The 15,244-nt window shown below is 42.4% G+C and overlaps 1 protein-coding gene across 8 annotated transcripts in view; it reads right to left on the bottom strand.

The window, feature by feature from the left end:
* Positions 1-12,193: 12,193 nt before the first annotated feature.
* The window catches only part of LOC121677457, a 47,661-nt gene continuing 44,610 nt past the window's right edge, over positions 12,194-15,244 (bottom strand). For all 8 annotated transcript variants that reach the window (XM_042056208.1, XM_042056215.1, XM_042056213.1 and 5 more), the window contains 2 exons: positions 14,554-14,769; positions 12,194-12,398 (listed from right to left, as the gene is read on the bottom strand). In XM_042056208.1, the coding sequence (XP_041912142.1) occupies positions 12,321-12,398; positions 14,554-14,769 (294 nt within the window). In that variant the 3' untranslated portion in view covers positions 12,194-12,320. The remainder of the gene's footprint in view (positions 12,399-14,553; positions 14,770-15,244) is intronic.

The raw sequence follows: 15,244 nt of genomic DNA, 5'->3' as shown, positions 1-15,244 counted from the left end.
CCAGAGCAGCACTCTACCCAGAGCAGCACTCTACTCAGAGCAGCACTAGAGCAGCCCTCTACCCTGAGCAGCACTCTACTCAGAGCAGCAGTAGACCAGCCCTCTACCCTGAGCATCACTCTACCCAGAGCAGCACTCTACCCAGCACTCCACCCTGAGAAGCACTCTACCCAGCACTCTACCCAGAGCAGTACCCAGAGCAGCACTCTACCCAGAGCAGTACCCAGAGCAGCACTCTAATCAGAGCAGTACTCTACCCAGAGCAGCATTCTACCCAGAGCAGTTCTCTACCTTTAGCAGCACTCTACCCAGAGCAGTACCCAGGGCAGCACTATACCCAGAGCAGCACTCTACCCAGAGCAGCACTCTACCCAGCACTCTACTCAGAGCAGCAGTAGAGCAGCCCTCTAAACAGAGCAGCACTCTACCCAGCACTCTTCCTAGAGCAGCACTCTACCCAGCACTCTACCCAGAGCAGCACTCTACCCAGAGCAGTACCCAGAGCAGCACTCTACCCAGAGCAGCACCCAGAGCAGCACTCTACCCAGAGCAGTACTCTACAAAGTACTCTACCCTGAGCAGTACTCTACCTTGAGCAGACTCTACCCTGAGCAGCACTCTACACACACCCATTGACCCAGCCATTCTGACCCATCACTAAGCACACTAAACTAAGAGCAGCACTCTACCCAGTGCAACACTCTACCAAGAGCAGCACTCTACTCAGAGCAGCACTAGAGCAGCCCTCTACCCTGAGCAGCACTCTACTCAGAGCAGCAGTAGACCAGCCCTCTACCCTGAGCATCACTCTACCCAGAGCAGCACTCTACCCAGCACTCCACCCTGAGAAGCACTCTACCCAGCACTCTACCCAGAGCAGTACCCAGAGCAGCACTCTACCCAGAGCAGCACCCAGAGCAGCACTCTACCCAGAGCAGTACTCTACCTTGAGCAGTACTCTACCTTGAGCAGCACTCTACCCAGAGCAGCACTCTACCCAGAGCAGTACCCAGATCAGCACTATACCCAGCACTCTACCCAGAGCAGCACTCTACCCAGAGCAGTACCCAGAGCAGCACTCTACCCAAAGCAGCACTCTACCCAGAGCAGAACTCCACCCAGAGTAGCACTCTACCCAGAGCAGAACTCTACCCTGAGCAGTTCTCTACCCAGAGTCACACTCTACCCAGAACAGTAGCGAGAGCAGCACTCTACCCTGAGCAGCACTCTACCCAGAGCAGCACTCTACCCAGAGCAGTACCCAGAGCAGCACTCTACCCAGAGCAGTACCCAGAGCAGTACTCTACCCAGAGCAGCATTCTACCCTGAGCAGTACCCAGAGCAGCACTCAACCCAGCACTCTACTCAGAGCAGTACCCAGAGAAGCACTCTACCCAGAGCAGCACTCTACCCAGAGCAGTACCCAGAGCAGCACTCTAACCAGAGCAGTACTCAACCCAGAGCAGCACTCTACCCAGAGCAGCACTCTACCCAGAGCAACTTTCGAACATGGCCTCCACTCAGCGAGAGAAGCTGGGAGCGGGAGACCTCACCACTGGGTAGAGGCCCACGCAAGAGGATCTGGAGAGAGCCCTTGTAAGGGCTGCTAAAGAGCTTGAGGCCTTCTATCATTACTGCTGCCGGAGGAGAGGAGCTGTCGCCTGGACCTGCCTGCTGCCATGGGAGAAGATCTTGCTGGAAGAGGGGCCTGATGAAGCGGTCGCGGAGAAGACAACGCTGGCCTGGGCGCTGACTCTACTGCGAGCCGCGATGCGTGAGCGGTGAGGAAGAGGTTCCTCGACGATGGACGGTTGGCGGAGACGCTGGGGGCAGCGAACTCACGACGGTGGGGCAGCTTCGACGGAAAGGCCCTCTGAACTTTAAAACGTTTGGGTGTGTGTGAGAGGCACCGTGCTGTGTGGGCGCCCGTTCTAGTTGGCCTGTTGGCCGGCGCCGTTAAAAAAAAATAAAAAATTTGTCGTGTGGAGTTCGATAGCATGGCCATCTCAGGGGTCGTGCCTTCGCTGAGGCCGCAAAGGAGTGGAACGGGCCGGGAGCAGAGTAGGACGGCTCTGCGAGGAGGCAACACGAGGAGGGACGCCAAAGACGGTAGCTGCAGCAGGACCGCTCAGCATGGTCCGGTTGCTGCGGAGTCGGTGCCTGTCTGTCCTGGTTTGGGAATCGACGGAGCGGAGTTGCGTGGGTGCAGCTTCATCTGACCCCCCTCGAACCCCGGTGCTTGGTACAGTGTCGACGGTTGGAAAGGCCACATAGGGCCCCGCCAGGAGAGGAGGAGTGCCGCGGTGACACTGGATTGTTAGCAGCGTGGCTCCCTGTTGAGTGAGCTCCTGCGGCGTGCACCCCACGTGAGTTGGCGGTACTGTCACACTGAACTGAGTAGCGGGCGACGCACACCGACGTTAGCATGTGGCTACCTCGTGGTCATTGCCAAGGACGGCAATGGCTTGTTGGGGGAGCTGTGTAACGTCGGCGCACAAGACATTGTTAGCGTTCTCCCACGCAGGGCATGCTGGGATACGGGAGCGAACATTTGGGGGTTTATGTCTGTATTTCTCCTTAGTTATAAGTCTAATGTTAGCGTCTTTATTGTAACATGTTTCCCTTTTAGTTCTCCCTCGTGTGTGATCCTTTTTGTGTGGGGGGCTGCGTCCTCCCCTGTATGTGTAGTGTGTGTGTGTACTTGACCTGCTCCGTGTGTATTGTGTTCTGGGTCTGTGTCCCTGCTCTTGTTCTCAGCTAATAAACCTTTTGATTGGACAACTGTGTGTGTCGCTATCAAATCGTTACACTATGCTAACCATGTGACTTAGCTAACTTAGCTAATAATTTTTAGTAGTTATGTTAACTATGCTAACTAGCATGCTAACTATGTTAACCATATGACTTAGCTAACCTAGCTAATCATTTTTAGCAGTTATGCTAACTATGCTAACTAACATGCTAACTATGTTACCTATGCTAACCATGTTACTTAGTTAACTTAGCTAATCATTTTTAGCAGTTTTGCTAAAATGTTAAGTTAGCAATGCTAACAGTTAGCAATGCTAGCGATGCTAACATGCTAACTAGCTACAGTGGATAGGAGTCATAGTTGATGACAAGTAACAGTTACAATGGCTGAACAGTAGTTTAAAGGGTTAACCCTTAAGAACGTACCGTCACACTGGTGTGACGGCCGTTAACTATCCGTAAAAGCGTACCGTCACACTTTTGTGTTTGGAATGTTGCTACATAAGTATTCTAAATGCTGCTTAACAATGGGCTACCACTTGTTGGCTAACATGGGCTGACATTGTACATTCTCAAAGTCAAAGATGGTCTCTCACAAATCACTTTGCCACTACCATTTTGTTATGTCCACATTTTGTAGATCTAGTTTATATTATGATTGTGTGGTCGGGCTATACGTGACAAAATCGACGGAAGTGGCAAGTATAGGGAAGACTTTTACTTACAGGAGGCTACAAATGTTGCTAGCTTCACTGCCATTTATTGCCATATTTCTGAATGTCAGTCATTACACCAAACACAATAAAACAAGCAAAATTAGTGATTTTTTAAAATTAAATGATGATGTTATTCAGTGTTTTGTCAAATCTCATGGCCACTGATAAGATGAAAATCAAAATGACCGCGAAATGTACGGAATGCTGGAAACAAACATCGTTCATTCACGAGCTATGTAGCTTTGAGTAACGCACGGCTCAGGAAAACATAGTTTGCTACATTCATGACATTAAAACTCGCACAAGAAATGCGCATACACCTTTATCTTGTCCCATTGTAATCACAGCTTTATTTGCGCAATAGCAGTGCATCCATCAAGTCCGTCAATGCAAAACATTACAGCGACCGGCATCTCGAAGTTCATTCATTCAGAAAACAATCGTAGTATTTACAGACGCTATATAATTTCATCGATAATATTAGTCATGGCACATTTGAAAAGGCGTCAGCTTACTGATGAAGAGATCAGGGTTATTTTTACATCTAATGACGACTCTGATGTGGACATTGAACATCCGTCTGAGGTAAGAGCAGAGATATTCGCGTGTCCTGTTATCCTCGTGACAATTGTAACATGTTGTCAACGCGACTTCATTTGCTAATCAGGTGCATGCATGCAACACATGTGATCACATGATGAAAGCATGTGTGTGTGTGGTACTTTGCAATGTTCACGTGAAGTAAAACAGATCAGGCCATGCTAACACTGCATAGATTGTAGGCCACCTAATAATGACTATAGAATGTCAGTGTAGAACGCTAGTGACGCAGCCCAAAAAACTCACCCAGTGGAGTACGTTGGTTTAAATAAAACCTACGTTCTTAAGGGTTAAATTGTTTAACAGTGAAATATTGTAGTGAGGACTTTTATTTTGAAACAGTTTTTGGCAGAGGAAGCAGTTGAACAGGGTGTGTAGTCTTAATAGAGCCAGTTTGTATGCTTAAATCCTGAGACTGGCAGTTGATCCAGGTGGCCGGAACACCTGGCCTAGGATTCTAATTGCTTAAGGGCTCTATTGTGATGTCATCAGCCAATGTTAAGTCTATGGGGAAATTTTGAGTAGTATTTAATTAATAGTTTAAAAAGTATAAAAGTTACAAAGATGAAACATACATTGCCCGGGTGTCCTAAGTAAGATCTGAAGGAAATACAGTGCATGAAAATGCAGAAAATATGATGTAAAATATCATACAGAGTAAAAACAAATAACGCAGATATAGTTGCAATAGTGTTGCTAGGGTACATATGGTGGATGATATGCAAAATAAAGCGCTTGCTATGCTGGTTGCTAGCTTTAAATTGTCATTTATACAGTTATTAACCATATACATACTTGTTATATTGTATTGATTGATTAATCGATTGTAGGGCGGGTCGATAATGGAAAAGAACAATATTTATGATTATTTTTTATCAATATTGAAATCTTAACATGAGTATTTATTCACATGTTGCATTAATTTAACTCTAAAAACTTTACATTTTTAAACTAAGACTCTTCTTGGACTTTCATATTTCTAATCATTTCCATATGGTGTGTGCATATGCGATTCAGTAAACAACCCATAATAAAATTAATAATTTGAATAAAAATTGAGTTACTTCACAGCCCTAATTGTTTGCCCGTTGTACAGTGATTTGTCCTTGTTGATTGTCCTAGTTACAGTGTTTTGCGGTGTATTCACAGGATCATGGTAACTGTAATATGTTTGTAGAACACCTGAATGTGCTGGAGATTAGAAATGAAGATGTTGTCTAAAAGTGTTTTTCTCTGTGGTAGCACTGGTAATGAGACCTCCTCTAGACTGGAACAACTCAGATTCCGTTGGCCAATAGATCCTCATTGAAATCTCCACAGACAATAACAGGACCATCAGCAATAACATGTAAAGAGTCCAATAGATGGCAGAGGTTTGGTAAAAACTGGTTTGTGTTGAAATCTGGTGGTCTGTAAATCACTGCAATGAGCACAGGAACTGGGGTCACAAGTTTCACAACCAGAAATTCAAGGTCAGTCGCACCCTGTATATGGCACATGGTGGGCTTGAACATGATTTTTAACATAAATAGCCACTCCACCACCATCCTTCTGTGCAACATGAAAAAGAGTAGAGTATGACACATGCCTGTTGCGCTTATACATCTGATAGTTTTCCAGCTGGATAAACGGATATTCCAGCTGGATAAAAGATTTCGGTGAATCTTCTTGACATCATCAATATGAGCTGACAGTCCCCTGTGTTATGATGAATCAGTTTTAGACATGGTGATGAGTTGACTGATGGGAGACAGTGGAGAAGGGAGAGGCCTTTTATACTCCTTAAACATCATTTCACCAAAGGGGCTCAATATGTACTATGAGTTTTGCACGTAGGCCTAAGCCTTGAACCTTGAACCTTGTAACTAAATAGGTCCTAAATAGCCTAGTGGACTAATCACAGTACAGTCAAGTCAAGTCAAGTCAAGTTTATTTATATAGCACATTTCATACACAGAGGTCATTCAATGTGCTTTACATAAACAAAACCAAACAATAATAACAAATAAAAGCATAGAAGGGCAATATAGTCAAAGAATAGTTAAAAGGTAAAGATCATAATAAAAAGAAAACATAAAACACAAGGTAAAATCATTTAAAAATAAAGAATAATTAGTAAGCAAAAACAAAGGCAAAAGTAGTAAAAAAAGTAATAAAAGACAAAGTAGAATAATTATCAAGGCAGATTCAGAATTTGTAACTCGGCACAGTTAGCAGAAAGCATCTGAGAACAGTTTGGTGGCTACAGTTAGGGCCTTTTTAATGTCATCCGAAAGTTGGTTCCACAGCTGAGCTGCATCACCATGTTTAGTTCTAACTGTAGGTTTTACTAGCAGGTTTTTCACTTGGGACCTGAGAGGACAAGAAGGTGTGTACTGCTGAAGCATGTTTGACAAGTATTTAGGTCCTGCTCCATTTACTGATTTATAAACAAGCAATAGTGCTTTAAAGTCAATTCTGTGACTTACTGGAAGCCAGTGCAAGGACTTAAGAATTGGAGTAATGTGGTCAGTTCTTTTAGTTTTTGTTAGAGTCCTAGCTGCTGCATTTTGTATCACCTGAAGCTGTTTAATAGTCTTTTTAGGAAGGCCTGTGAACAGTCCATTGCAGTAATCAACCCTGCTGGAGATAAATGCATGAATGAGTTTTTCTAAGTCATGTTTTGACATCAGCCCTCTGAGTTTGGCAATATTTTTGAGGTGGTAAAAAGCTGATTTAGTTATCGCTTTCATGTGGCTGTTGAAATTTAGATCACTGTCAATTAATACACCAAGATTTTTAACAGTATCCTTTGCCTTCAACCCTTTTGTGTCAAGGAGAGTGGCAACCCTAAGTCTTTCCTAATTTTTACCAAATATAATTACTTCAGTTTTTTCTTTGTTCAGCTGAAGAAAATTTTGAGACATCCAGGTGTTGATTTGTTCTATACACTGACACATAGATTCAAGAGGACCATAGTCGTTTTGGTGATAGAGCTAAGTAAATTTGTGTGTCATCTGCATAGCTATGATATGAAATCAAATTATTTTGAATGATTTGTCCAAGTGGGAGCATATAGAGGTTGAATAATAGTGGCCCCAAGATCGACCCCTGGGGAACACCACAGGTCAAGGACGTTGGTGTTGAGGTACAGTTTCCGATGGCAACAAAGAAGCTCCTTTCTTGTAGATATGATTTTAGCCAGCTGATAACTATGCCTGTAAATCCAACCCAGTGTTCTAATCTGTGTAGTAAAATATTGTGATCAACAGTGTCAAATGCTGCACTAAGGTCCAGTAGCACTAGGACTGATGTTTTACCTAAATCTGTATTGAGGCGTATGTCATTGGAAACTTTAATGAGAGCTGTTTCAGTGCTGTGATTTGCCCGAAAACCAGACTGAAAGTAATCAAAATACCCATTTGATGTTAGGAAGGTGGTTAATTGATTAAAGACTACTTTTTCAATAATTTTGCCAATAAAAGGTAGATTGGATATGGGCCTGTAATTGTTTAGCATGGAGGCATCCAGGTTATTCTTCTTGAGAAGTGGCTTTACAACAGCTGTTTTCAGTGACTTAGGAAAAGTGCCAGACAGCAGTGATACATTTACAATTTGAAGGACATCCGCCACTATGAGGTGAAAAACAGTTTTGAAGAAATCGGTAGGCAGAGTGTCTAAGACACATGTGGAAGAGCTGAGATTCTGTACCGTTTTTTCAAGTGTTTCGTAGTCTATCAAGCTGAACTCTGACATCAAGTTTAGTTTCCCTCTGTTTGTTGCTGGAAGTTCAGGTTGTTGAATTTGTAATTGAGCAGATATGTTGAGTCTGATTTTGTCAATTTTACCTTTAAAAAAGATGAAAACTCATTGCATTTATTAGTTGAGAGAAGTTCAGGCGCTAATTGTGAGGGGGGATTTGTTAACTTATCAACAGTTGAAAATAGAATACGAGTGTTATTTGAACTTCTATTGATAATGTTAGAAAAGAAAGACTGTCTTGCTTTGCATATTTCAGAGTTATATGTGCGGAGCATCTCTTTATGGATTTCATAGTGGATCTGAAGTTTGTATTTATGCCATTTTCTTTCAGTCTTCCTACACTCTCTTTTTAGAAGTTTAACTGCTGGATTTTGCCTCCATGGTGCTTTCTGTTTGTCCTTAACTTTCTTGAATTGTAATGGAGCAATGTCATCCATAATGTTTGCCATTTTTGCATTAAAGTGATCAAATAAGTCTTCAGAGTCTGACAGTTGACTTGACTTTAGTGAAAGTGCTTGCTCAAAGAGAGCACTTGTCTGATCATTTATGATTCTCCTTTTTACCATCATAGCTGTGTTTTGAGTGTGTGGGAATGATCAGATAAGGCCAGGTCTTTAACAGCTGTAGAGACATCGAGACCCTTTGTGATAACAAGGTCGAGGGTATGGCTGAGAGAGTGTGTTGGCCCCTGTACATGCTGTGTTAGGGAGAAAGTATCGATTAGTGCAATGAATTCCTTGGCATAATTGTTTTCAGGATTATCCACATGCAAGTTTAGATCCCCTGATATAGTAAGACAGTCAAACTCTATGCAAACAACTGATAGCAGTTCACCTAGCTCTTCAAGAAAAACTTTAGCTGAATGTTTTGGAGGCCTGTAAATTGTCAGTAATAAAATCTGAGGAGAAGACTTAATGCATGCACACAGATATTCAAATGAAGTAAAGTCACCGAATGACGACTGATTGCACTGAAAAGACGTCTTGAAAATTGTGGCTATCCCCCCACCTCTTTTATTTGCTCTGGTAGCACTCAAGAAACTGAAGTTTGGGGGAGCTGATTCGATGAGAGTAGCAGCACTGTTTGCTTGATCTAACCATGTCTCAGTTAAAAGTAAAAAATCAAGGTTGTGTGTGCAAATTAGATCATAAATTAAGAATGATTTGTTTGAAAGAGATCTGATATTTAGGAGTGCTAGTTTTGCTGTAAGTGTTGGGGAAATATGATCCATGGGGGAAATCTGAGGTTGATGTGGTACGGGTAGGAGATTGGACTGGTTTACCCTATAAGCTCGATGCATTTGTGTTCTATTTTTCTTGTCAATACAGGAATAGAGAATGTCATGGGCTTACTGGGTCCCGGGATGTTCTCAAAACTACTGTCAGTACCATTTATATTGCTGAGAATATCATGCAATACAGTCATCATATAATTGTCCCCTGCTGCTGCCATCTGTATTTTCCACTGCACATTCCATGCTATATGCCGGCTGAGAAAATTATCTAAGAGGTTGCTGCTGCTTAAGAGATCCTTCTAAACGGGGAGGGGGAGGGCGAGGGGGTGGAGGTGCCCTTCGCTTCTTTGGTGCTAATGATCTTGGGCTAGTAAAACTCTGCATGGCTACTGGTAGCAGTCTCTCCATTCTTGCAGGGAACATCATGTGCACGACGGAGGTGGGGAGGGGTATTGGTACTGGTGTTACAACATGACCCTTCCTTTCTGATATCCTCTCAGCAGCTTTGATAGGTGCTATCTCCTCATGCTCATCACATCCATTTGTTTGCTGAGATTCCAGGGAGTTTGACGCCAGTGATTGACTTTGAGTCATTTTAGCAGCACCCATCTTATCTTGTCCAGTGGACATGGCTTGGCATTGTTGAGCTGGTTGTTTATGTTTCTCCAAGGTCTGCATTTCAGTGGAGGCTAGCGGGTGGTTATCAGAGGGCCCCACAGCAGGGGAGGTTGGGCATATCTCTGTTTCAGCCTGTGTAGAGTGTTTTGGTTTAGCTGAGTTGTTGCGGTCATCCGCTTGTTCCGTCTGTATGGCCACTGAGCGCTTATCAGAGGCTCGGCTCAAGGTTGGCAGAAAAAATGTTGGGTGCAGGAGAGAGAGGTGATAGTATTCGGTTAAGATCTTGGCCCCAGTCCAACTCAGCTCTGTGCTATTTGGTCTGAAGTATTCCCTGCGATTCCAAAAAAGGTTAAAATTGTCAATAAAATTCATCCCAACTGAAAAGCATGTTTTTGCGAGCCAGGTGTTTAAACTGAATAGTCTGGAAAATACAAAGCTTCCCTCTGCTGGGAGTGGGCCACTGGTGAAAATTTGTATTCCAAGCTCATATAGGGCCGAGAAAAGTTCCTTGAAATCTTCTTTGACATACAGCTGTTCTCTGTAGATGTCATTTGCTCCAACATGCACAATGATGCGCTTGATAGTTGCATATTTTGACACCAGTTCTGCAAGCTTGTTTTTTGTGTCAGACACTGAAACAACATACAATCATCCTTTCCCCATTTATATGTTTCACAGCAGAGTCGCCTAGAACGAGGGTTGTGGGATGAATAGGTGTCGAGTGCTGCTTCTTGTCTGTGCCCATCTTTCTATTGTTGTGGTTTGATCGCTGCCTGCTTTGGGTCTGTTCCCTGGGAAATTCCTCTCTCACGTCCCGGAGGCATTCAAATCTGTTCCATAGTGTTAGGGGTTGTGGGCTTCCCTTAGGACCACAAGCCCTGTAGTAGTTTGCTGATCTGTCTGTATTTCTGATACGAGGCCTGAAGTTAACATCTGAATTTTCTGGTGTTGAGGTAATTACAGTTCTTGTATTACGTTTTTTGTTTTTTGGTCTGGCACCTTGCCTGTGCCAAGGCTCTGTACTCACATTTCCCTTTGTGAGGTCGATGCATTCATCTGCTCTATTAGCAGTGATATTAGACTGCTGGGTTACATTCTCTGCATTTCCAGTAGTTGCTGTACTCACTTCATGAGATGCCTCTCGTAGTTCATCTGTCGTTGATGGAAGGGCATGCATCTTTGATACCAAAGTAGAAATCCTCTTCAGACAGTGTTGGCTATGGTGCAATTATGAGCTAGAACGCTCAGTACATTTTCGGCATGATCTCCTGGGTCTCTGGCCGGAGGAGCGTATTTTGTTTTAATCCAACTTCAAGGTGAGTACAGGGTGAGTAATTGCACCATAGCCAACACTGTCTGAAACCATGTAGGCCTATTTAACTCCTTTTTATTTATGTTCATGATGCATTATTTATTTGGCCCTAGCCTACTCATAAATCATAGCCTACCTACCAATCCGAAATAATACCACTTGTGTTGTTTTGTGACAGCTTTGTGGTGAAGACTGCAGTAAATGCAAACACAGATGTAGCCTAAACAAATAGATTAGGCCTATATGAAATGTAATATGCCTAAAGTACTTTCTTTGTTATATGCAATAAAACTGGTAGCCATTACTCAGAGGCCTTTTAAGCCTATGGTAATTGATTTCTAAGGACATCTAGACTAATCTGTGAGAGTGACTCCCCAGCTTTTCTTGAAAGATTCCTCAGCGGAGCTTGGAAAAGCTTACCTGATTGACCTTCTCACCATCGCCTGACTTCCAATTTGGTGGCAATCATAAAAGTTAGCCTAATATGGACCAATTTAGTGAGTAAACCATACAACTACAAAGGTGACAGATATGTGAAGGTAGCCTAGCGGGCCATCCTATATCATTGAAATGTATAGTCTGGAATCGAACCATTCACCTCGCTTAATCCAAGGGGCGGGCAGATAATTGTCTTTCAAACTGCCTAGGCATGCAATAGGCCAGCGCTACGACCATATCCGTATCCGGTCGGCAAAACGGCAAATACATCCTTCTTCGAAAGGAATGACTTAAGTGCATTGTGTTGCTCAACTTTCAAAGAAAAGCACAAGTCCAACTTCTCCAAAGTTGACGCCAACGCCGATTCAAACAACCGCTCTTCGTTCGCCATAGCCACCTTCATTGTTGTTCACCGTCGCAGGACTGTCGTTATCCTGTTAAGCCCGCCTTAAGACTCTCTAACAAAATAGAGCGCTGTGATTGGATGAAGTCCACGGCGTCAGCCAATAGATCCCAATGCCTATCCCAATCCCTATGGTTTGATACTAGACGTGCAGGCTGAGCAAATTAATTTGCCGCCGCTAGGGTGCGTCTAGATTTCTAGGCTAATGTGAAGGTAGATTTTAGTACACTGGTGTTACTACTTTAAGCCTATAACTTTTGTCATACTTTTAAACTGCTTTTGCCAACTATTATATTTTATTTTTTATACATGTGAAATCTATTGGTATGAATGAGTTTAATGCAAGTCAATCCTACCTCATTAAACAAAAGTTCAAAGAGTGAAAATGTATGTAATTTATTAAGTAAGAATATCAACAAACATATATAGATACAATATAAATATAACAAACAGAACACATAGAACTAAGCTAATGTCAACAAATAACAAGCAAAAAACAAAAAGCAATTAGAAATCCTCCAGCCCCTCCAGCCCTTCCTCTGCATCCACGCCGAGGTCTTCGGCCTCCCCCTGTTCCCACACCTCCTGAAAATAGACAAAATAAAGAATTTGAAGCAAAATGAAGAAGTATTTATTTGACACCTTTGTATACACACAGTTGTCAAATGAAAAAAAAAAACCTTTGTTAATTATGAAGCATCAAAAAAGACCTTCGGCTTTAGTCCGCAAAAACATTGAACTAAGACCAAAGCTAGGGTAAGTTGATCATTGCACATTTATTGGCAGAAGAGGTGCAGTGCAATGTGAACAGTAAAAATGTGAAAAGCCTGTGTCCATAGAGGCAGTGCAAAAGTGAACAGTACAAAATCATAACGAAGGCAAGTATAACATATGAAAGAATAAAGAAAATGAATACATATAAAGACATCATCAACCAGCCCAGTTGTCATATGTTAGTATAGTAAGTAAATGTGGTTAGTGTGGAAGGCCTACAGTAAGTAAATATGGCATGGAGAGAGGCATGCTCATGCCAAAGAACTCCCTCCATGTCATTATTGTGCAGAGTTGAGTAGTTGTATAGCAACTTAACCGAACAAGTTCATTTTTCTATGATCTGTTAACTAAATACATTTATAACTAAATAATTTAAATTTAAAAAAGAAGTGTCTGCTAAATGTAATGTAATGTAATGTAATTTGAACTTAGTCACTAGCAGGGTAGGAATTTCACGGCGGCCACGACGGCCATGGCCGTCGTAGCCCCTTGGGTTGGCCGTGAGGCCCCTTTGAAAATCAGAGGTTTATAGGCCACGGTGGCCTTGGTGCCCCCTTCTTTCAATATTCTGCTTTGCGTCCTACTAATAGCGATTTTTATTTAGCCTGTGGCCTGTCAAAATTATCTTAGCATTCACAGCGCAAATTAATTTAGTCTTTTACGCAGTGGAGAAAGTGACATCGCAAGAAAGAAAGTGCGTCCAAATTCACCCATTCTCAGTTGAACTACTCGCGAAGTAGCCTATTCATCACACAGACATCACAAGTATCACATGAAAGAGCTTTTTCTCAGCTTTTAAACAATGTTAGCCGATAATTGCTGTGTTGAACGGTTCGCGAGAAAAGTAAATAATATAATTCAATTTAATCATACATTCTACTGAAGGTTTTGCGTCCCATGATCTCCCTACCCATTTATCTCGGTGGAATACTTTACGAACCCTTCTTTTAACACATGACAAACCATATATCAGAATAAACAGGAGACCTTACCGAACACAAAGGTGTAAAGCAGTCCCCTATACAGTTAGCCGTTCCAGAGTAATACAGTTTTGAATTTGCAGTAAAGTTCGACATACATGGATGTCTCCAAATTTGGGCTTTAAGTTTTACAATGTGTTTAAATTGTTCCACATGATTTCATAACGGGCCAAATACAAAATAAATGTTACAAATATCGCGTAGATATTGGTAAATCAGAGGAAGAGTTTGTGAAAGTAGCCTTAATGATCACAAAATGCTAAGCATGCATCTAGGCTATTTGAGTTTCTTAAAGCTGCGCTGTGCTTACATTGTTCAATACATGATTTCATAACAGGCCAAATATAAAATAAATGTTATATATAGCCTAGATATCTGTAAATATTAGATGATCAGATGATTTACAGTGTTTTAAATGTTTCATACAGTGATGCAGGTCTACTGCAGTGAATAGGCTAAATACAACTTTGATCATTTTTATAGCCTACTACTGTATAGTTAACTTTGGCCTTGGTGCCCTGACATGTGGCCTTTGTGCCCCCCACCAAATATGCCCAACTGAAGGCCAAGTGGCCTTGCCCCCAGAATGGTGAAATTCCAAGCCTGGTCACTAGTACTGTTTAGGTCCAGATAATACTGTTGGAGATGGTAATCATGCAACAGCTGATTTTGAGGAGGGTTTATGTGAAAAGATAAGCACATAGTTACTTCCTCACTGTTGAACAGGACATTGAACTAGTTCATGTGAAGTGTGTACTTTCACAGCTACTAAAGACTTCCTCAGCCAACAATAGACAATGACAGTGATTATTGTTTGCCAATGAACACTCTCCTCTGCTGGATGAATATGCTGTTTCACCAGTGTCAAAATGGAATTGACAATTTACTTCAGAAAGTGTTTTCAGTATACTCTCCAATAGGCTGGATTTGTATTACTGTGGTTGATGTACAATGAGTGGCCGTGAATGAGTGTGAGCTACACTTACCTCAAAAAGCTTATGGGCAGATGTGATGAAATCCCCCATGATGTCCAGAGTCAGCTTGAGGGGGAGCCTCTCCAAAAACTCCTGCTCTGTCCCCCTCCAATCTGTCAGTGGGACTTGCAGCTCCAACCCTGTGTCCATTAACACTTTGGCACCAGTCTCCCCCACCTCGGCCCCAATCAGTGTCACCTCCACAGTGGAGACTTCTGATTGTATTTTCTGCAGAAAGACAAAACAAAGGTAATATAATTTCTGCAGAAAGGCAAAACAAACAAAACAAAGGTAATATAACCAAAGGGTTAACCATATTTTATTAAACAAACACTGATAGTACTCTTTACTTAGACCAGGTACGTGTACCACCAGTGATACGCAAGCTTCCACTAGGGGGTACGCGAGATGAAAAAGGCAGTGTCGGAAAGGTGTTTCAAATGATTTTTTAAAATATTCTCCTTGTTCTTTGTATTTCATAATGTTGTTCTCCACACTGCTTTTTTTAGTTTGAGAGCTCAGAGACCAGTTGCACATTTTGATTTTGGTATTTGTTATCATGTAGGGCAGCTAATTAATCATGATGCCTGGAATGCGTCAATAGAATGTGCTATGTTTTTATGCGTCAAAAAAGGGTGGTTATGGCTAGTGCACCATGAGATGAATAGCATGGGAATCACTAGACTAGGCTGTTACTGAGAGA

This window comes from Alosa sapidissima, chromosome 12 (assembly GCF_018492685.1).
Source record: "Alosa sapidissima isolate fAloSap1 chromosome 12, fAloSap1.pri, whole genome shotgun sequence".
NCBI classification, from domain to species: domain Eukaryota; kingdom Metazoa; phylum Chordata; class Actinopteri; order Clupeiformes; family Clupeidae; genus Alosa; species Alosa sapidissima.
The sequence above is the reverse complement of the archived record's forward strand: the minus strand, read 5'-3'. Positions and strand labels throughout refer to the sequence as shown.